General features: G+C 40.2%; 1 protein-coding gene across 1 annotated transcript; it reads right to left on the bottom strand.

Moving 5' to 3' along the window:
• Positions 1-98: 98 nt before the first annotated feature.
• On the bottom strand, positions 99-21,692 carry ptpn9b (protein tyrosine phosphatase non-receptor type 9b). The gene is made up of 13 exons (XM_034187519.1): positions 21,621-21,692; positions 10,098-10,241; positions 9,719-9,808; positions 8,599-8,723; positions 7,244-7,349; positions 7,007-7,117; positions 5,987-6,882; positions 5,012-5,108; positions 1,772-1,841; positions 1,577-1,655; positions 1,351-1,501; positions 908-1,115; positions 99-787 (listed from the first exon to the last, which is right to left on the bottom strand). Exons 1-13 carry the CDS (start codon positions 21,651-21,653, stop codon positions 564-566), a joined length of 2,334 nt encoding a protein of 777 aa, XP_034043410.1. The 5' UTR covers positions 21,654-21,692; the 3' UTR covers positions 99-563.
• Positions 21,693-24,533: the final 2,841 nt, after the last annotated feature.

Below are 24,533 nucleotides of genomic sequence, written 5' to 3'. Positions count from 1 at the left end.
CGTGTCGATTATTCACCACTGAAAAAAAGACAAGTACATTTTTATCTGTGCGCACTGGTTACAGAAATCGTAAGGGTTAAAAGGGAAACAATTTTTTGGGGGGTGGGGGGGAGCAGATTTGGAGGGCTTCAAGGGGTAAAGTTCAAGTTTGTTATCAGTCATGTGCAAGTCAGTTAAAAAAATATGCTACATCTCATACAAAGCTCTTGTCAACACGATACGTTCAGGTCAGGCCAAGTCTCCTGCAGTTTGCAAAATAAAAAGGGGCTCAAAAATTGGCAGAACAGCTTACTCAGTGATGCAATGCACAGGCTCCAGTCTCTTTTTTTTTATTTTTTTATCTTCAACTGTTTATCTGTCTTTCCAAGTGAAGTAAGAGAAAATACAAATCTGTCATTACATCAAGGTTTAAAAAGAGAGAGATCTCCATCCTTTGTCCTTTCTCTTCACTGCAGAAAGGTCACCTCCCGTTCCTACACCGGAGGGCCATTTCTTAATGTTTTATTCCAGTAACTGCAGCTTCGGTTGGTGATCACATCCGACTTTCTACATATCTGTTTCTCTCACTCGCTGTCAGTCTCCAATTCCGAGTCTGACCACTGCACTGGGGTCAGTTTCCCATGGCGCTGGGCATACTCGATCACTGCTGTGTAACAGAAGTAGTACTGGTCCCAGGTCTGGATGCTGAAAGCCCTTTGTGTACGCATCCGCCGCACCGTCTGATGAACATCTACTGTGCCGATGTCCTCTAGCCGGGACAGACAGATATCCAGAGTACAAAATGTGCCTAAAATAAAAATAATGGAAACACCACAAATACAGAGGAATGACAAAGTAATACTTAACAACAACTTCACATCAAATCCTTCAAACTGCTTACTGATACAGGAAGGGCGTGCACGTTTACCTGTACGTCCAATGCCAGCACTGCAGTGCACAACAACTGGGGGGCCCCCTGGAGGCCCCGTCCAACTGGAGCCCAAGTTCTTTACTGCTGCATCTCGCCTCTTAAGGACGTGGTCACGAAAATCCAACATTGCAGAAGCACTCTTGGGGACACCAAAGTCTGGCCAGCTGACGTAGAGGTAGTGACAAACTTCTCGTCTCTCTCCAGACTAAGAAGACATCATGTTGAAGAATAAAGATTCCTTTGATATAAGGTGGTGGCTTTTTTGCATTTTTGGACAAGGAAATTTCACAATCTAAATGAATCTATTAAATACATGACACACACAGATGTAAACTGCCAAAAACGTAAACACCTTTTAAAACCACCAAACAATTTCAAAGATACTTTTGTCTCAAATTTCCCACAACTAGTTAATGGACATTTCGAGAACTGTGCCTCACCTGTGTGTTGTACAGTTCAAGAAGGGACAGTCTGAAGTCCTGAAACACCTGAATGTGTGTGTTCCTGACCAGGAAGTAGCCGTACTGCTCAGTCCTGCCGTCCTCAAGAGGCCAGTACTGACCACACTTGACTCGTCCTCGCTCCACCACTCTGAAACAATCAGTTTAACAATTTTCTTCACCACTTACACACAAAGTAAACACATTACAGCTGAACAGATCTCACCTGGTAGTCATAACAATTATAAGTACCATCTGCTCCCACACCATCCGCCAGAAGTCACCAAATGTTTTAGGCAAAGGACCTGAAGGATGAAAAGTTATTACCAGCTGAACTCTAAAAAGGGAACTGGCGAGTGTAGCACCAGAGAAAGCATACATTACAAATCAGACTGTGGAGCTGACATCAGGAACTGCTCACCCTGAGTAGCAATGTAAGCGTTGCTCCTCTTGTACCCGTCCATGAAGCTGGCATTAATGTAATCTGATGTCTGCAAGACCAGCAAGAAAATGTGTGTCTGTGTGAGGATTTACTGCCTCCTGTAGGAAGACTTTGATCATGACGGCTAATGTGTGTGTGTGTGTGTGTGTGTGTGTGTGTGTGTGTGTGTGTGTATGCAATCAGTTCTAATGAACTGCATTCAGTTCATCTTCAGTTTTATCCAATTATTTTGGAAATCACTCCATCTAAATCCAAAATCAAGATCATTTTCATGACCTTACATATTTAATACTAGGGCTGCATGATTTAATGAAAAGGTCATGATAAATGTATGGGCTTGTCATGCTACAGTCAGATCTGTAAGTATATGGACAGTGAGTTTTTATACGTTTGCCTCTGTAGGCCACCACAGTGCAGATAAAATTCAAGGGATTTAACAAAAATATCACAACAATCACTTAATAATTACTTACTTTCATGCCATAAGTAAGTGCACAAGCATATTGTTCATACAAATCATCACTTTTACAGAAGGTTGTCTTCGGATCAGTCAGGGTATGGATATATGAACATTTTACAAGTCAGTGAATATGTCTTGGACTCAATTACAGTAAAACTGGCATATAATGGATTCAGGTGAATTTTGTTTGCTATAATCAAAATCTGTTATATGGGTAAAGCGGACAAAATCTGTTATATGTATAAAATGGACAAAATCCGTTATATGTAAGGATAGGTATTGATAAGATTTTATCAATATAATGCCATTATCGATTCCACTTATCAATCCGATTCCTTATCAATTCTCTTCTTAATACCGCCTGTGAATTTTCTGTGTACTAAAAGTAGGCTTTACCGGTTTTCTATGTCAATAACATTTTATTGAGTCTTAAAGTAAATAAATATGAAATTGGTCACTGGATCCTTGATCTCTGGACATAAATAAAATCTGTACATGGTTGATCCTAGATCTTTGGACATATATAGAAATAAACAAAATCTGTAGTTTTTGTCAAAAGCATTTACTTTCAGACATTAATGGCATAATTGTAACTCCATACCTCTGAGCTGAGCTCAACTGGCTGTGCTGCAAGTCAGGATGTAATTCATCAAACACGGACGTCTCATTTTGGGAGAAAAAAAGTTTTGGTTTGTTCTTTGCATTACAACGTTTGGAAAGAGGTGTCATTTGATTTAAAAGGGCAATTCGCTTTGAAGTTATTAATTCCGACCGGACTCTATCTTTCTAAATTGACTCAGCAGAGAGCAGAGCAGCGTTTGGAGCGGTGCAAACAGACGACGATTCTTGCTTCTTGCCCGCAGCAAGACAAGAGTCCCAGTTAGTGGCTTTAATCTGCCAAAGGTGACTCACAATTGACATATTTTAATGGCTTTGAGAGGGGTGAAGAAGCAGACTTGCCACTTTTGAAGAGCAGCAAAGCTGAGAACCGACGAAGCAGTGGGTTGGAGCACTGCTTCATTGCTTCAAGCTTCAAGCACAGCCGCTGCAGAAGCGGATGATTACAGACCCGCTGCAGGGTCTGCAATCAATGTTGAGAAATGACAGTTTTCTAGATAAACACCCTCAAAAACAACAGCTGCTCTGAAAGACCGATAATGGAATCATTAAGCAAAAAGGCTATCGATGTCGGTGGATTGAATACTTTAACAATTCTCAAAAAGCACCACTTCTCAATACCCAACCCTACCTATATGTATGTAATGGATTAGTTGCAGCCAGGAGGCACCAAGCGTTCTACGGGGAATCTCCAGCTCCAATTAGGATTATGTACTTCCCCGATTAAACGCCTGACCTTGAATCAGGACCTGCCTCAAGTCTGAAAAATAAACACCTGCCTTAAATCAGGCATTATTGGGCATTATGTGCATTAAAAGGATTACTTTTGGTCGAGTCAGTCTATTTTCTAAGTTCACTGCAGAGTGGTATCTTAAAATACTAAAGCCTGATTTATGTTTCTCCAGCTCTGTAGCCATGCAATAATGTTGACGTGCGTGTGACAGTTTCAAAGTTCTCTGTCACTTCTTTATGCAATTTGCCACAGGAACAGTGCCTTTTTCTAGACTAGTTTGTCTCTCAAAAAGCTCCAATTCTTTATACAATCATCAACCTCCAAACCAACGATACGGTACGTACAATTTCCTCTATGAATTATGGGTCATTTGATCATCTTTTCTGACGCCTTGTTATGAAGTTGGTCATATTTATGGACTTTTCTGTCAAACGTATTTGATCCATGATCGAAATGAAATCAGTGCGAGCACTGCAAAAACAGAAAGGAGTGAAAACAGAAAAGTGACAAATCACAGGCTTTTGTGGTCGTTTAGCAGGTGTTTGGGTTCGCAGCCTCACAGAGGGCTCTGATCTAAAGTGATTTGGTACGTTACACCCAAGGATGTGTGTGAAACTTAACACCTTATTATAGTGCACACAGCATTTTGTTAATACTCGTCAGCCTTGAATTACAGCCTGCCTTGTTTAGGTCCCGTGTCTGAGCATGAAAAAAAATAAATGCCTGGTCTTTTAATCATGGAAATACGGTACTCACTTTCCTCAAATCTAACGTCATTTCATACCTCTGTTACTGGGCACGTCCAGACGGCTCTGCCAAGTACACGCAAGGGGTTTTTAATGAAAATGCATCGCGATTGGATGGGACATTTTGTCCGATGTGAGCGTAAATCCATCATACAAAATCTGTTATACGAGTATATGGTGTTTATTACATGGAAAACCATACAAAAGCATTGTGACTTTTGCTTTTGTCCGGTGAGTGCGAATATCCAGTTGATATAATGACAGTTTAGGCAAGTTTTACTGTACATCAATCATTTAGAAATAAACAGTATGGTGCTGCATAGTGAAGCTGTCTGGAGTATGCTGTTCTCAAAAACTGAGTGACTGAGTGCAAGAAAGAGACCAGTGAAGGAAGCCTCCAAGACACCATGACTACTCTGAAGAAATTACAGGCTTCTCTGACTGTGACTGGAGAAACTGTGCACAATGGTATAAATGGCTGTAATTCCTAAATGGCTTATGGAATGTTTTAGTAAAAAGCATAGCAGGCAGAGAAACACACTCTAAACATATCTGATCTTGGCAGCACTCTTACATGGTTTTTGTGGTCAGAAGGACTTTTGCAGATGAGGTGTACACAAAATAAATCCACAGGGAACAGAAACATGACACTTGATTATTACCTCATCTTTACTGTCACAGAGCTGGCTGAGTCGCACCCGTGACTGGTCCAGACAGAGAACATCACTGTACCTGTTCTTCATCTGATTTGCCAGTTTTCTGTGAAAGCAGAATTCAATCCATTTCAAGGATACGGCAGAGAAGGATATTCTGAGCAAATATCTATTTCTGTCACAACTGTCTAGCTGGAGGGGGGAGGAGGGGGAGTAATACAGACAGAAAATAGAGACACACATAAGTGGAATACGAGGTCTATTAGAAAAGTATCTGACCTTATTATTTTTTTCAAAAACCATATGGATTTGAATCACGTGTGATTGCATCAGACAAGCTTGAACCCTCGTGCGCATGCGTGAGTTTTTCCACGCCTGTCGGTTGCGTCATTCGCCTGTGAGCAGGCTTTGAGTGAGGAGTGGTCCACCCCCTCGGCGGATTTTCATTGTCAGGAAATGGCGGAATGATTTGGGCTTTTTTCCATCAGAATTTTTTCAGAAACTGTTAGAGACTGGCAGCTGGAAACCAATCGAAAAATTTATCTGGCTTTCGGTGAAAATTTTACGGGCTTCACAGAGAATAAGGAGTGTTACTACAGCTTTAAGGATGGCTTTAAGGACACTTGGCGCGCCGCGCTCCGTGCCGCCATCGAGAGCCACAAACCACCGGATCATTTCTACGGATGGCTCTGTGGAGCCGGGACCGTCGTGTGCACTTTCTCTGGTTATCACAAGAGCTGGACAAAAACCATTTTCTGGCAGATTTCACTTTTAACAAGAGATTTTGTCATGGAAAGCCGAGCGGAGGCTTCGCGCGAATGACGCAACCGACAGGCGTGGAAAAACTCACGCATGCGCACGAGGGTTCAAGCTTGTCTGACGCAATCACACGTGATTCAAATCCATATGGTTTTTGAAAAAAATAATAAGGTCGGATACTTTTGTAATAGACCTCGTACATCTTAATTTTAGGAAACATCTTACTTGGAGTAGTCAAAAGTGCCTGCTGGTGGCTCTTTGCGAATCTCCTCGTATTCCAGATAGATCCCTTTCTTCTTCTTCCTCTTCACATGATCGACCAGCTCCCACACAGTCATTCCCCCCTGCTCTGGCATGTGAACAGATGCCTCTGTGTACTGCTCCTCATTGTCGGGAACCCATGATGAGAACAATGTGCCAGAGGAGGGCTGCTGTGGCGGACGTAGTAAAGCCTTCTGGGGTAATGGGGGCACCCCTTCTCCTTCCTCATGCTGCTCCTCTTTCACAGACTCATTCTGGGCCCTGTGGGCAGAGTCTTTTGCATGGCCATCCTCTGTATCGCTGCCACCTTTTTGGTAACCAGGCGTGTCAGGTGGAGTTTCTGACTGCGGAGGGGCTTGGTGGGTGCAGCCGTTTACATTAGCATTAGGGCTAGTGCCACTAACAGCCAAGTTGGCCCCGCTCACAGCTGAGCCATTCCAGTGTTGGTGGTTCCCCTGTGGCCTGTTGGCAGCTGATTTTGAGCTTTGTTGGTACTGGCCCGGACCTCGAGTCCTGGCCCCCACTACACCACAGTGGTTGTGTGGGTTAGCGTTGCTATCACCGTAGCAGTTCGAGTTAGCCACAGCTATCTCAGAGCCCAACTGTGCATTTTTATGGGTATGGAAAAGGGTGGCATCTGCAGCAGAGTTACCACACTCTAAACTGTAAGAGCGCAGCAAGCTTCCTACACAGTCGTGTGTATCATGCACTTGTGTATTACCCTGAATACTGTTTGTGTGCACATTAACACATGATTGGATCCATGCCACATGGCTATACTGGGATGTCCCACCCAGGTGCTCAGGGAGGGAGGAGACCGGGATATGACTGGCTAATTCGTGGGCTTTCACTGTGCACACCTGGAAAATTTTAAATGAAAAAGACATTTTAAATAACAAATAACATTTAACCATCATATACACTGATTGGATGAAAATGTGCTTTGTGTCGCTGTCACTCCCAGATGAAAACAGACATACATACCCTTTCTCTTAGTTTCTCACGTACAAACAGGCGGAGAACAGCAAAAGGTGCTCGAAACCAAAGAGGTGACGACACAATGAAGACACATTTTAGGCGAGCTGGAAATGCTCCCTAAGAAATACAACCATCACACAGCAAACGTGAGAAATTATTTGTACTATGAACATCGAACAGAAACTTGAAACACAAAAAAATGAACACAGAGCAGTGAATTTAAAAGGATGTTCCTGTTGTTACCTTGAGCAAATTGAGGATCTTGACACAGAGCTCATAATCAAAATTTCCGTAGTTGGAGTTGGTCATGTCGTAGATAAATATGAGTCCATCTCTCTGAGTTTGCTGACTGAAAAGACATGAACAAGAACTTCTAATTAACAGAAGACAAGGATGTGAACAGAGAATTTGATACAATACTTTTCTGTATGGGTGTACCCCCCTCCCCCCCAAATTAATGACCTCATCCACAAATATCAGAAGAACTTCATTTATTTTAGGTATGTAAAGTTCAGGCTGAACTTACATGCTTATTATAATTCTAATTAATACAGACAACACACTTCCTGACACTATGTCATTTACTTTTTTCCCTCCACAATCATCTCATTTAAATCACCTTCACAAAAAGCAAGTGAAGCAATGACAACTTCCTGGGTGCCACAGAAGTAGTCCTATGCAGGTCATGAGGCCCATCAGACTGGGGCTGATTCTTGGATACTATAATGTGAAGCAGATGAGAAACGACTGCCTCTGCACAGGATGCCAACCTATCAGGGAGGACTTCTCCAGCCATGGTCAGTACCCATTTACAGCTGGGTGGACTGGTACCATACACTTCTAAGAATTCTTTAACAATGACGTACTTGGCTACTAGATCATTCCCAGTGAAGCAGTTTAATGCAATTAATGAGTTAAATAAATAATAAACCATAGTTAAACTACTTTCTAGCAAGACTGTAACCATTTTGGAAATAGCTATGGAGGGGATCACATGACAGTACATTAACCAAAAATAAAATCTATTTACAGAAAACTGCATAGAGCAGTGGAGTAGTGCAATACTTCATAAGGAAATATAAATTAATCATAATTGTGATACAAATAAAAATGTTTTGTCAGTGAAGCTTAATTAAACTGACCTATGAACTAAACTGATCTCAAACGAGGAGAATCAATCAGAAACTTTCAGTCTGCAAACCAGATGATCAGCTGTGGTACATTATGTTAAGAAGAGAAAGTGCGCGCAAGCATGCATGCACAGCAAATAAAAGCAGAATATGACAAGTCCATTTCTTCCCAGTTATGACAAGAAATATGGGGTGCAAAAATCTAAATTAGTCACTCTGTAGAAAAACACCACTTCCTGATAAAATATCTATAATTCAACAACATGGGCACATCACTTTTTGTTGTTGTTTTTTAACTGACAGACTTTACCATGAAACCAATTTTGGGATTAACCTACCAATGAGTAGTAAGACAAATCAAACCTTATAAATGACTGCAGGAGCACAACCACATAAAAGGCAGAAAACATATAAACAAAAGTTGTTTTTTTTGTTTTTTTTATGTTACATGTATGGAGAATCTGTCACCTCTCTATGGCTTTGTCCAGCTGATAGATGATGGCCTGCAGCACAGCCTTGTGGGTTGTGGCATCTGGCCGATGAAGACGAGCAGTGAAGAGTGCTAAAGCAGCACCCTTTGCATCACGACCGGGCTGACAGAAACATGATCAAGTCATCAATTGCTGTACAGACACACCAAAACGAATTCACTCTTCTTCAAATGCTGTGTGACAAGACAGGTACTCCTCAGCTGACAGCCTAAGGGTTATTATCATCTTGTCATCCATTCACCTGTCTGTCTGTCTGTCCATGTGATGAAACAATACCAACACCTGAACAGCCCATCTCCATCACTGATGCATCGTAGGATGGACCACAAACCCACTGAAGATTGGTGGCTTGTCTCTATTCTTTTTGGAAAATAGCTCAGCTTAGTCAGTCCCTGTATAAATACGGCATCACCTCAACAAGCGATGGGATGTTCATAATAATAATAATAATAATAATAATAATAATAATTACAACAACAAGGGCAATCCAAGATTTCTGACGTCCACCAATCCAGAGCCGCATGACCTCCAAAATTCAGTGGAGTCTTCCATGCCCTAATATCTATCTGTGGTGAGAATCCGTGAAGTAGTTTTGACATAATCCTTCAAAGCCTATATATAAAGTGAAATCTTGATCCAGAATCCGGATCACCTCCAAAATTTAATGGAGTCTTCCATGGTGGTGAAAAGTTTGGCAAAATCTGTGCAGTAGTTTTGACATAATCCTGCTAACAGACAACAAAATAAATAAATAAATGCAGATGATTTTTATTATGTCCTTGGCGGATGTAATAATGTCAGTAATGCACGTAGGGGTGAAGAAGAAACCTGGGGGTCTTGACCTGCTTTTTCTTGGAAATAACACAATTTATTCACCAATCAAGTTGTACTTCACATTAGCTGAGGGACTCCAAATGCTAAGGCATGTCATATTTTGATCTGCAGTTAAAATACAAGACTTTCGTAACAAGTAAATAGACTGTTAAAAAACTGAAAGTACAGCTCATTCATAAAGAGTCAGATGCATATATGTATACACACACACTTCAATTAACATCATTTGCATTATTTCTGTGTATAATAATGTCAGTACTCACCAGGACTGTAAATTTGCCGCTGAGTAACTCAGAGCGTAGGGGTTCCTCGTCAGGGTTGATACTGATAATGCCCTCTTTGATTCTTGTGTTCTAATTTTTAAACAGATACAAATACCTGTAATCAATAATTCATTGAATACAAGTTGTTTCACACAAATACAAAAAAGCCATTCATCTTCCTTCATCTTTGACAGTTTTTATTTCCCTATGTGCCCCAGATGCCATTAAAAATGTATTACTGGAGAAAAAAATGCATCAAAAGAAGACAGACACTAATATGACTAATTATGTGTCATGAGGAAAGAAAACATTAAATCCTGAAACTGTGGCAGGAAATGGAAAACTGTTGAGTTCTGATGTCATCAAAGCCCATGTGTACCTTGTATGCTTGGAAGAGGACAATGGCTCTGGAGACCTCAAACTTGCGGGCCATAAGGAACTTGATGGCTGTAGGGTGGGAAACGAAAGCAGCACTGTGCGGCTGCTCCCTGCTCTGCACCTCACTCAGGAACTCCTCCACAGCCTGACAATACCACGGCAGACACAAGAAAACAGACAAAAAGTCAAAAGGCGAAGACCTACTCTTTGCTATAAGAATGAAATAAGATTGTTTTTGTGTGTGTGTATTGGGGGGGGGGGGGGGGTTATATGTTAATTATTAGTTTTAAGGATGTTAAGTATACTGTGGAAAAAAAGCACGGCACACCTACTGCAAAAATCAGAACGCAAATATGCATCTTTACATTTGGGGTTCCAGAAATTTAATTTTTTTTAAAACTGACAATTAAACCGACAGTCATGACCCATCCAATCAGTCTGTTCAGGCTGTCCAGTGTGACGCTGGATTTAAGCAGGTCACAGCTGTGGTCCTTCCAGTCATAGTCTTTGCATCCATACTGTTAAATACCAATAGACTGCACATGTCCAGAGTGGTATGAAGTGGAATAACTGCAAATACACAGTACTACTGTACGAGTACATGACAAAACCTATGATGAGAAAACACACACTTTGCAAGCAGAGTCAATAAAACCCCTCTCCAAAATGTCACAAAGGATCGCACCAAACATCACAGTAAAAGTCAACAAAGCACTGTCATTTTCATCACAGTTAAAGACAATGAGCCCTTTACTTTCATGATTTTTATGGGTGCTACCAGAACAAAAAGTCATGCATCACTGTTTACAACTCGGTGAAATACAGTGCAGCTGACACCCCCCCAACATCACTTAAAGCATCATTGCAGGGCAATAAGATTGACTAACCATCTAGTCTGTTCCCCCAGCACTGAAATCATGCTATAATTGTATTGTGAGATATCACAAAGATGTAATGGGGCTCCAACTCAGAATTCATTCAACTCAGATTTTAGTTGAACACAGAATAAAGAATTAGTAGAACAGAACTAGGAAGAGTAACAGAAACAGGGAATAATTTACAGTCATAAACTGTAAGCAATTTAAAACAGAGGAAACAAGGAAACAAAACACAGAGAAAACAACTGTGATAATGAGAAGAACATGCAAATCTCTCAGCTTCTTCATCTGTGCTGTTCTTTCCCTGCCAATATTACAATAATGTGGGATGCAGATGGTAGCAGGCTGTCATGGAAGATGCAGTGGAACAGCACTTGTATGCCAGAAGACAAGTCAGTTTGGTTTCAGCCAGGTGGGATGCATCTATGCTCCAAATATATGAGAGCATGAAGAGAGCGAAAGAATGCCTTCAACAAATTAAAGCAGAAGCAGGATCTTTGGTTTTGTGGAATCCAAACTTTTCAAAAAAAAACTTTTTTTCCTGAACTGCGTTACATTCCTATAAAAAGATAAAATCAAATCACTTTAGGGGGTAGTAGCTTATGATTTTTAGTGCGTGAGGACTTGTTCTTTCATACACCATCTGGTTTCTGAGCGTGTACTACAACCAGCACTCAACAACAACTCAGAGATTGGCATATACAATGAGATATCAGGACAGCGGTCTGGTGTCACCAAGCAGGCACCTTTGCCTCTTCTGTTCTGAGTGCATGTTTACATACTGTTATTTGGGTCTTTTCCAGTTATTTATTTTTTTTACTCACGCTATTGGACCTTGAAATATGACTCCTGTACATCTTTACAAGCATTAAGTAAAAACCTAATTTTCTGACTGCCCACTGGGAAAAAGAGAAAAGCAAAAGTGGAAAAGCAAAATGAAAATGAAAGGCATCACAGGGCTGCATGACTTAATGAAAAAGTCATACTGTGATTTTTGTGGGAAATATTGTGCATGTGGCAGTACAGTGTTTCTGTTTGTTTGTCTATATGTGTCCCTGCGACAGACCGGCATCCTGTCCAGGGTGTACCCGGCCTCACACTCTGTGACTGCTGGATAGGCTCCAGCCCCCACGACCCTTAATTGGAGTAAACTGTTGTGTGTGATATTGTGAATGTGATTTGGTAAATGTATGGTCTTGTTATGCTACATTCAGGTCCATAAGTATTGAACAGTGAACTTTCATTTTAACAGTTTGATTTTAACATTGAAAAGCCCTTTTGATCTATATTTTGTATTCTATTTTCAGTTATGAACAGCTACTTCTAACAGGACTTTGACCTTGAAAAAATTTTTACAGGGCAAAAATTTGTGGAATTGGAAACTAATGTTGGCGGGGGTTTACGCTCTACAAGCGCAGTGCTCTAGTTATATTTTGCCTCTGTATTTTAGAGGAATGGACTAGGTTATATGATGGCTTACCCTTTGATAATTTGTACTTAGATTTTTGTAAAGTGTTTGATTCTGTTCCACATGCCAGGTTACTTTATAAGTTAAATAAGTATTGCATTGTTGGAAAACTTAATGCGTGGACTGAAGACTTCCTTAGAGGAAGGAAACAGTGTGCTTACATAAGGCCTAGTTCAAAAATAATGAAGCCTAACTGCTGATTTGCATTGCATTTGTCATGAACAAGCCATTATTTTATTTAGCGCCATCCAGATTTATCTGTGAGTTGCCTATAGTCTCTTTGACAGGTACTGAAAATTTCATGGAAAAATTCTGCATGGTTCCAGAGATATGCATGAAATTTACCCCAAAAATAGCACCTTTTTCATCAATTTTGTGAGACATTGATATTTAGCATTATCATTTAAAGTTGAATGTTAAAGAAATAACCTTGTATTTTGTCAGTTTGTTTGTGCTTCATAATAACACACAGTAATACATTTTGGTAAAAGGTAGAAATGTCATTTCCTAGAAAAAACTTCATGTTTCTAAAGGAAGGTAAAACTGTCGCAAGCGCAGTGTTGCCACAGTTACTTTGAAAAAGTAATCCAATTACTGATTACTGATTACTCCTTGAAAAAGTAACTTAGTTACTTTACTGATTACTCAATTGTAAAAGTAACTAAGTTAGATTACTAGTTACGTTTTTAGTTTCTTTTCCCAGCTGCCGACAACAACCCTCTGCCACCTCAACATGACAATACCTGTTTTGCCAAAACTTACTTTATAGTCACCCTTTCTTGACTTCAATGAAAATAAATACTTGTTTTATAAAAAGTAAAATAAAGACCTCTTTCTTGACCTCATATTTAACTGTTGACAGCACTGTAACAGTAAAACTTGCAATTTCGAACCTACATTGTTTATAAATGTAACTATTAAATTCATTCTAGCATTTTTCTAACATTTAAATTCTCTCTAAATATTTTACTTGTCGAAATTAATATTATTTTAAGTAGTATTAGTAGTTGTAGTAAAAAAAAGGCTTCAAAACTGGACCTTTAATCTAGGGGTGTTGTGAGGGGGGCACATCCCTCCCCCACGCCCCCATTCCATCTGGATTCGCCCCTACTTTGGCGTTTGAGCACAAAGAATGGATAACATTTATTTATGCAGAAAACGTGACCAGATTTACAGATAAGAAAGTTTTATTGTGTTTTCACATCATGTGGTCCTCAGAAAGAGAGTTTAGGTGCATTTGAGTGGAAAATAGTGTTAGTTGTTGACGCGTCGCGGAGGATCAGCTGTTTTAACGTGCAGATACGGAGCGGCTCAGCTCAGAATTCTAAATAAAGGAGGAAAAAAGTATAAAAATGTCTTTGTAAAGCTCAGTGCAGGTGTGCTGATCACCGCGCTTTAAGAGGAGACGACGAGTCGAGCAGCTGCAAAAAACTGTGGATGAAAAGCTCACAGCTCACTTAAAGTGGGCAGTTCAGTCGAACCCCGACCTCCTGCCCACGGACCAAGTTTAATGCTGCTATCGACCCACAATGAAAAATAATAGTAACGCACAGTGACATGGAGAAGTAACTTTAATCTGATTACTGATTTGGAAAGATTAACGCGTTAGATTACTCGTTACTAAAAAAAGTGGTCAGATTAGAGTAACGCGTTACCGACATCACTGCGCAAGCGTAATGCTGAGAATAAGTCCTTGATTTATTTGTGTCAAAACCTTAACTATATCTCCTACTCTGCTTCAATAGAATAATTATATTACTTGTTCAATAATACAAGGAACTAATGGACAGAATTTCTTTGTTTCAGGCTTCTGCAGACTAAAGAAGATACCTCCAAGTGTTGTTGCAAGTGTTGGAAGTATGGTCCCCTTTTTGCAGAGTGACAAAGATACATCAGAAAAAGTTCAACACAGGGCAACAAAAATTTTACCTGGTTTAGAATATTTATCTTATGAAAATAGGTTGAAGGAATAGCAATAGAATTGTCACCTCGTGGAACAGTTTACCTAACCATGTCGTTAACTCCCCCAATGTCGATGTTTTTAAAGATAGGTATGATTGGTATTATTGTGGATTTTAGGTATTATGGTTTTTAGTTTAGGTGGTGTGTTTATATATGCTATTGTATCAATTGCATTTTGTGCTTTTTTATATTATTTTTAACTGTTATTATTCTAACTTTGGATAGGTGTTTTATGTACTAATTGTGTAATTAGTATTACTATGGTTTTAATTATAATGGATTTTAACTTTTGATGTGTGCTTTTGTCTACTATTTATACAAACTTTTCATCACACAATAAAATGTTAACTGTACATCACCACACTGAAGCTGAAATTCAAGGGTTTTTAACAAAAATACAATAAGAATCACTTACGAATTGATCACTTTTACACACATTCACGCCATTTTCAGAAGTTATAAGTAATTGGACAAACTGATTATTGTTAAAGCAAACAGCATATGTTACTGACTTGGTGCACCTTTTATGCCGGATGCATTTTCTGATGTGCTCCCATTTCAGAAATGCTGTGTACACTGCAAATTTACAAAACATCTGGCCATGATGACACTATTGTGGGTTATGACAACTGTAACCACTTCGAATTTGACTCCAGCAAGTGATTTCAGTATCATCACTGAGCAGATGGGATGTGTTTGTCAGTGAAATCACCTGGTGGAGTCAGTGGTTGCAAAGGAAGCCTACACCCTCTTGGCCCCTTCTGGAATGTCTTTGAACACCACTGGGCTAAGGGATAAATCCAAAATATTTGGGATAATTAACACATCTATGTACAGACAGAACTGTATATTTTCAATAGGGCACCGCAGTCTCGTTTGAAGCCTGCGTGATATCGTGGGATTTGACCACTTAAGGGGACCTCTGCTTCATTGCGCAATATATACACACAGCATAAGTTTATAATAATAAGTAGTGTACTGTTTTGTTTTTGGCCGCAATCACCGAAGCAGTTGCTAATTTTTTTTTTTTTTCGGTTTCCAGTGCAGAAGAAAAGATGAGGCAGATGGGAGATGTTGTATTGGTATGTATTAGCCTATACAGCTAATCAGAGTAGCTCTGTTCTCTCGCCTGCAAAACTGCCTTGACACGTTTGTGCTCCGGGTCATAAACAAATTGCAACAAATGTCCACTTTCCCACTGTATCTTCAATTTTTCTTTGCATTTTGACTTTGTTTGCATGTAATTTGCCCAAAAAAAACCATTGAAAATGTCATTTGTTCCCCAGAAGTAGAGAAATTATGTCATATGCGTCATATTTTATCCCTTGAGCACCTGCTCCCAAACGAGACTGCGGTGCCCAATATGTATAAGACGAAGGAGATGGTGATTGACTTCAGGAGGAAACCACCACCTCACCCACCGGTGAACATCCAGGGGGAGGACATAGAGACTGTGGACAGTTCCAAATACCTGGGTGTTCACCTCAACAACAAACTGGACTGGACTCACAACACTGACGCCCTGTACGAGAAAGGACAGAGTCGCCTCCACCTCCTGAGGAGACTGAGATCCTCTGGAGTGAGGAGGCCTCTGCTTAAGACCTTCTATGACGCTGTTGTAGCCTCAGCTCTCCTCTATGCTGTCGTCTGTTGGGCCCCGGGCAGCACAGAGCGGGAGAGAAAGAGACTGAATAAGCTGATCAGGAAGTCCAGCTCTGTCCTTGGCTGTCCTCTGGACTCTCTGGAGGAGGTGGCTGAGAGGAGGGTGTTAGCCAAGTTCAAATCCATTATGGACAACTCCTCTCACCCTCTGCACCAGACTGTAGTGGAGCTGAGCAGCTCCTTCAGTGACAGACTGAGACACCCTCAGTGCAAGAAGGAACGATACTGCAGGTCGTTCCTCCCTGCTGCTGTCAGACTGTACAATAACACTGTGAAATAACCACATGCAAGAATATGTCCACAAATCACGTGCAATATTAATATGTCCACAAATCATGTGCAATAACAACTCGTTTACAAATCCCAGCACTAATGTCACCCTATCACGTCTAAATTCCACTCCACATATTGTAAATAAGATGCTCCTATCTTTTTTTCAATTCCAATCATGTTTATATATATATATATGCATATGTACTTATCAATCAATCAATCAATCAATTTTTTTATATAGCGCCAAATCACAACAAACAGTTGCCCCAAGGCGCTACTTATATATGTACATATATATTAGGGGTGCCGGAAAAAATCGATTCACATCCGAATCGCGATTCTTGTTTATTAAGATTCTGAATCGATCCAAAATGTTCAAGAATCGATTTTTAAAAAGCATTTTTTTTTAAACATTTTCTTACTGATTCGCTGCATGTACTGTTTGCTTCAAACATTTGTGAGCTGCAGCTTAGCATGGTGGACGAAGAGATAATTCAGCCAGCACCGTCTTTGCTGAAGGCAAATGTTTGGGCGTATTTTGGATTTTATTATTTGCTGCGTAAGAAGGAGCTTGACATGACTTATGCAGTGTGCAAAATCTGCAAAATGAAAGTCAAGTACTTCGGAAACACTTCAAATCCTCAAGACCACATGCTACGCCATCACCTGGAGGTAAAATAGGGGAGCAGCGGTATCTGCCGACTACTGACCAGCGCACACTCCATCACTTCACTATTTTGCCAGCCAACTCTGAACGAGCAAAGCACATAAGTCAATTTACATCTTTAGAATCACTTGATTAAAGCTTGTAAAGCTGCATTTTCTTAAACATAAACATTTTTATGTAATATAACAATTTCTCAAAGCTCTTTGAATCGAAAATTGATTCTGAATCGAATCGTCACCCCAAGAATCGGAATCGAATCGTGAGTTGTAAGATTCACATCCCTTATATATATATATATATATATATATATATATATATATATATATATATATTCTATTTCTACCTCATTTTCTTATTTTATTGTACTGTTACAAGCATACTCGGACTGACAATCTGATTTTGGGCATTTGCCCGGTGGGCCGCTGCACGTTTAGACGTGCGTGGGCCGGCCCGCCCATATTTACAGAGATTATGGAAATATACAGTGTTCTCGCGCTGCTGTCAACACGAGGAAAGCCCACGATCGGTGAAGCTACAGCATTTAATCGGCGCAGCTGCAGAACCACTTCCTGAATTTGTGTCAAAATAAAAGTTCTGTAGTGTTTCATACACGGCGCAGTCTTATTCTAGGTTTCAGTTTTGTTTCCGTTTGATCACACAACGGAGACTTACATCGAACACAATGATTGACATGACCAACAGCCAATGACAATTGGAGAAGCATACAGGGTGGCCAATCAGATTGCAGGAAGAGCAGGCGGCCGCTCCGCCCCTGTGAATGGACTGACTCCTCAGCGCCTGGACTTCTCTGCTCTCCTACTGATTACAAGGTTGGAATCGTTTCTTTTATCCTAATTAACTGTGCTTTACTTTTGTTAATCTTTAAATGCAACAGCTACGGACCTCAGCTCCTTAATTTGCTGCTGTGTGAATCCTAGCAGTGGTTACACATTACTCCCCCCCTCTCTCTCTCTCCCTCTCACTCACACACATACTTTGGAGACACAAAAACTTTTTTCCGCTTGTGTGCTGCTTTTGCTTCCGTTTTGTCAGACCCGGCACCAGAAAAAAAAAATATATATATTAAGGGGGCGAGGGGTTTATCATCACTCCCCCCCCACCCCAAAAAAGTGCGCACCGGAGGAGACGTGCGCTCCTGGAAAGCTCATGTATTTACGCTGCACTGTTGTAAAAGACTGACTAAGAGTGAAGAGTGATGACAGTATTTTTTTAAATTATTATTTGAACGTATAGACGCTCGGTCAAGTGATCTCCTGCATTCCACACAGAGCCGGTGTTCTGTCGAGATGAGGTGTGCCAACTTTCGACACTCTGAGCTGTGACGTACCTTCGTGTTGTCCAATAGGAACGAAGCGTCGGGCCAAAACACGGAAGACTCGTGGCAGAAACCACTGATCTCTACAAAATGGATTGGACCAATTCGATTGGTGCAGAAACCACTGATCTGTACAAAACATTAACGTGTGACAGGACTGCTCATTTATAGAGCAGTTTTCTGAAGAAAAATTATTGGAAATGTTTTTTTGTGTTGTTACCTCAAAATTTCTGATTACTGTTAAAAAAAGTTTAGAACACTTGTACCGTATTTTCCGGACTATAAGTCGCACTTTTTTACATGTTTTGGCCGGGGGTGCGACCTATACTCCGGTGCGACTTATAAATGAAAAATATACCGGTAGGATCTCAATTAATTTACTGTAACAAAACAATTTTACGTGACAGAGTCGATCTATGTTTTAAAATGGCCACCGGAAAAGGAAATGCAATGCATCATGGGCACTGTAGTATGACGGCCATCCTATAGTTCACGCTGGTCGCGATAACCAATCAGAGAACAGAACTTTGGATGCGTATTCCTCACCTCACCCACAGCGTGTGAAGCTGACGAACACGGTGCTTGCTGTTATTCCGGCATGGCGAACAGAACAGCTTCAACCCTTGGATATCAATGTGAGCAGAGTGTTTAAGTTGACGCTGAGAGCTGCGTGGGAGCACCGGGTGAGCGACGGTGGAGGATTAGCGTGTGCACTTGGAAGGAGCTGGCGTCGATGATTGTGAAAAGCGTTTGAAGCAGACGAACATGGTGTTTATTCCGGGACGGCTAACAAGACAGCTTCAACCCTTGGATATCAGTGTGAGCAGAGTTGACGCTGAGAGCTGCATGGGAGCACTGAGCGACGGCGGAGGATTAGCGTCTGCACTTGGAAGGAGCTGGATCGACACCGCTGGGCGGTCATGAGCTGCGCAGGTAGGCGCTGCATGGTTCGGCTCGCAATGTGGTCCGCAAAATACAAACATATCCGTAGGTAAAATGCAGCTCACGAGAGGGCACTCGAGGCTTGTGTGACTGTTCCTGCGACTTCTGACTACCATAGAAAAATAAAAATTTTAACGTTACTGATAACATAACAAGACAACGGAGAAGGCCCGAAAAAATGCCACCAAAAAGAAAATCATACTCTGCAGATTACAAGTTGCGACTGGTGAAATATGCATCCGAAAACAGTAGCCGTCACAATATTATCATCTGAACTTTTCATGTTAACATACCTGTATGTCCATGGGACTTATAGTCCAGTGGACCTTATTTATGGTTTATTTTTCTTTATAATGGATAAAGTGGCTGGTGCGACTTATACTCCGGTGCGACTTAGTTATGGTTTATTTTTCTTTATAATGGATAAAGTGGCTGGTGCGACTTATACTCCGGTGCGACTTATAGTCCGGAAAATACGGTAATTAAAATAGGTAAATAAATCAATAAATGGTTCTTTAGAAACCTTTGTATTAAAACCACCTGTTATTTCAGATTAGATAATTTCTTGTTCAGACATTTATTTTTAGACAAATAAAATAACATGGAAACTTGTATATTTTTTGAAGTCTGGTAGATTATTTATATCTTATTTCAACCAGAAAAACAAACACTAAATAAATACAAATGTTTATTATAAATGCAAAAGGAAATAATTTAACAAGGACTGAGTGTGATTGTAAAGTAGGATTTCTGTGACATAAATCTCATGTTTATATATATATATATATATATATATATATATATATATATATATATATACACACACACACATATACATATGTAGTCATTTAAACTTGTAATTTCGTCAAAATATGTAATTGCCTTTAATGTTATCAGGATGCCCCCTCGTGGCACCGGGAACGCGTTTTGTACTATGATCAAGGTGAAATGACAGTGAAAGTGTGTGTTTAGGTGTGTGTTCATGATGTTTAGGTGGATAGTGTTTGTTCATTGGGGGTTCGGTATGGACGGATGCGTGTGCATGTTTGGGGGTGGATTCGTCGGGCCAATAGTGGGCTGGTCCAGAGGAAAAATGCCAGGGCCGAAATTTGTTCCCAGTCTGACCCTGGTTACAAGTATTAGTATTATTATTGCTTATCCTTGCACACGCGGTTTGATGCACATTTTCCTCTACTTGCACACATCTTGTGTGTTTTTTTAAAAGCTGGCGTAACGTGAATTTCTCCTCTGTAAGATCAATAAAGTCTTATCTTATATGTATGGATAACACTTTGTTTCTATGGTGCTTTCCTACACGATGCAGAGTGCTGCCACAAGGCTCACAACTACACACTGAGACCAACTTGGGGACTGGAACTTGTCCAATGGACCGTAGTGATTTTCTTGTATGATGGGAAATTGAACCAGATCCTCTGGTCAAGTCAAACGACTACTACGAAATGCAACATGAAAACTGCGACCATACTTAAACACAAACACACAAAAAAACCACAACTAAAACAAAACCATTTCAATCTGACTGCGCATATTATAACCCTGTTAATACAGAAATTGGAAATTAAATCAGCAGTCAAGGGCGCAGTCATCTGATAAACGATGTTAAACTCGTGCATGTGTGAAGGGGATTTCTGAACCTCTACGTGACATCCGATGTTTGCCACAAATCACAGACCCATCCCCTTTACTAGAGCGCGAGATGTCAAAAACAATACCAGGAACCGAGAGATACTTCTGTGAACTGTCGTCCGTTTAACTGAGAGGCAGGACGCGCTGCTAGCTGCTATTAGCAAACATCGTCTGAACTATGTCACTGTGTATAATGACAATCCACTATTAAAATGAGCCAGCGACTGGTTATTATTAACCACCAAGCTTAGGAAAACATTTAAATGATGTCGACGAGAGAACCACAAGAAACTCAGTTAACCTTATAGTGGCTAGGTTACATGTGGTAGCTAGACAGTGAACAAAACCGGTGGACAAACCGACTGAGACGAAGCTGACTAACATCAGCGATACGGATATTTATGTGACATCCTCATAATGAAAGTTATGAAGACAGCATTTACCAGATATACACAGCCGACAACTTATGAAGGCCATCATGCTAACATTTAGCTAACAGGATAATGGCTGTCAGTCACACCAGTGAGGCCAGCGCTGTTTATTAAACTACAATATTCCCGGACACAGTCACCGGGCCAGAATATATTACAAAAACTCGACTGGAGATGCAATTGAAAATGACACTTTCCCACACTACATTTGACAGGGAGAGGGGGAGGGAAAAAAAACCCTATCTAAAAGAGCCTTACCAGCTGCTCTTGGGCTGTCAAGACTTCCGCCATCTTGAAGCCTCCGCAACGTCGCAGCGGCCGCGCCCACCAGCAACTTGGTCACACCCATAGCCACGCCCTACACCCAGAAACCATGGCAACGTCAGCAGCCATTACGCCACTGTAAAGTTAACTTAACTATATCCTTTCATTTCAATATCAAGCTAAATTTAATTATCTCTACAGATTCACTACACTACAGTCAGTTCATATAAAGATGAATTTCACAAACTGGTGGATGAATTGTCCTTGTGGGGGCACTGTGGAGCAAATACAGAACCACATACAAAATAGTCCATTATACAAAAATATGAGAATCTTCCATACAAATTTCACTTGATATAGGGTGGAGTACAATATTAACACCCAGGAATTAAAAATTTTGTTCTGAAATTCCAACTAGAGGTGCGCGATACTGGGAATTTTGGTATTGATCCAATACCAAGTAAATACAGGCCCAATATCGCCGATATCGATACCGATACTTTTTCATATTTAAGCTTCATAGATCCAAAGGATCCAAAAGACCTAGGATAGAATTTCGCCAAACATTGTACTTGACAACAAAATACTTTATTATCACAATCAACATTTTTGTTTAAAAAAATATCACTCAACACTACTCCTGAGGTAGAGGGCTGACAAACCACAATACAAGGGTGCGCTGCTCCGTGTTGTGTGACACAGCACAGCGCTGCTCTTACAGACAGAGAGTAGACTTTGATGAATCTGCGTGCGCAGCAGTCAGTGCGTGCGGGGGAGAAAAAAGCTTGAGTATCGATCTTTTTACACGAAGATCGTATAATAGCAATACCAGCATTGGTATTGATATATTAGGATCGATCTGCCCACTTCTAGTTCCAACAGAACCCCAGAATCACAGCTAAGGAACTGATAGAGTTGGAGGCATCGAATAAAAATGTGACATATTCATCTTCATCAGCCAACTCACCATGGCCTAAAACCTGTTTATCAAGAAAGAAACCTTAATCCAAAATTGACATGAAACTTTTACAGATGGCTCCAAGAAGAAATCTGACTTATGAAAATCTAAAATTTTCATCTGGGTGACGAGATTTTTCACTCCTGCCCTTAAATACAAGAAGGCACAGCTACTCTTAAATACAGCTAAAACCCTACAAATACTACCAATTTTAATCATTCAGAAGCTTTAACAAGTAATTCCATGCGGATTAAAGATGCATTCATCTTGGCGTATGTAAACTGGTGACTCAACTGATGGTGAAGAAAAACTAAAACAAACCTGTCTGGTAACTATTAGAAGGGCATTGCTTTACAATGATGCCTCATATTTACTTCCCAAGCCAAGGCTGGTACTGATTTTCACAGCTAGTTGGACTAACACAATGCTCATGCTACCCGTGTCCTTGTCCAAGGACACAGCTGGATTCAAACCCAGGTCTCCATATTAGCAGGGTAGCTGTATCCACTGAGCTACCTGCTCCACTGTGTTTTTTTCAAAAAGAATAAATTATATATTATAGCAGACAACATGTATGTGCACCTGGAGAAAACTGAGTTTGAATAACTTTAGCAAAAGTGTGTACATTTATGTTCATAACTATACGTGTATACAACAAATACAGAATATATGAAGAGTTCAGATGCAAAAACCTGTAAGTCCAAAACCAATTTTTTCATTGAGGCCACCAAGGCCTTGGTTGCTTGGGTAACTATCACTGTGCAAAATATGAAAGAATTTGAACATACCATTTTCATTTTATTGATTAAATTCTGTACATTTCTAATGTGTATTCCTTTTAATTCCCATTTTGAATTGCATTGTTCTCCTTAAAAAAGACTTACAGGGTCTTCTAACTGAGCACTATATATTACCAAGCATCAAGACACAGGAGATTCATTTCAGTGTATTGTGATTATATATTAAAGTGCATGCTGGAATGGCGTTTTGAAGCAACTGCTTGTAATGACTACACTAAATACCAAAAATACATATATATTAATATATTATTCTATATTACATATTAACTTCTCTCCAGTACAGAAAATTTAAAATGAATAAACTTTTTTCCTTTGTCTGTGTGTTTTTAATGCTATCTTTGTGAGGACCATTGCAGGTAGAGGACATCATTTTGGAAAGTGAGGACATTTTGGCCGGTCCTCACAAGAGTTTTAATGAAAAGGCTTCCAGAGGCTGCAAACATGCTCCTCTCAAAGTTATTCTTAAAAATCTGAGGTGTCAACTTCACTTGGAGAGACATCTAGAGTTAAAATGCAGTATCAGATTATTTCTAAGTATAGCAGAAAGGGTGGTCCTCACTCCCAGTGGCCATTTTCCCAGACCTCACTTTGGTGCCCATACAGGAAGGTGTGTGTGTGTGAGTGTGTGTGTAGTTGGGGGGAACCTACGGAACTGCCTTGGGTCCTGGATGGCAACCACCCAGAGGCAGACGATCGGTCTACTCCCACATCTCTATAAAATAAACCTTGATATTGTAATGTCACAGGTCAAACATATGAAGGAGTTAGTTGTTCTCTCTCTCACTCTAAGTCCCATTGACTGCTCCCATGTTTTCACTCGGGGTTCCCACAGCAGAGCCAAGGTGGATCTGCATGTTGATTTGGCACAGGTTTTACACCGGATGCCCTTCCCAACAATATATATATATATATATATATATATATATATATATATATATATATATATATATATATATATATATATATATATATATATATAAGATAAGATAAGAGCCTTTATTCATCCCTCAATGGGGAAATTTCAGTGTCACATCGCAGCATAGAACAGTAGGAATAGAAGGGCATGCAACAAAACAACAAGCATCTCTCAAAAACAAGAACCAAAAAAGCATATATATATATATATATATATATATATATATATATATA

This window comes from Thalassophryne amazonica, chromosome 15 (assembly GCF_902500255.1).
Source record: "Thalassophryne amazonica chromosome 15, fThaAma1.1, whole genome shotgun sequence".
NCBI classification, from domain to species: Eukaryota; Metazoa; Chordata; class Actinopteri; order Batrachoidiformes; family Batrachoididae; genus Thalassophryne; species Thalassophryne amazonica.
Note: the sequence above shows the minus strand (reverse complement) of the source record. Positions and strands in the feature narration are given on the sequence as shown.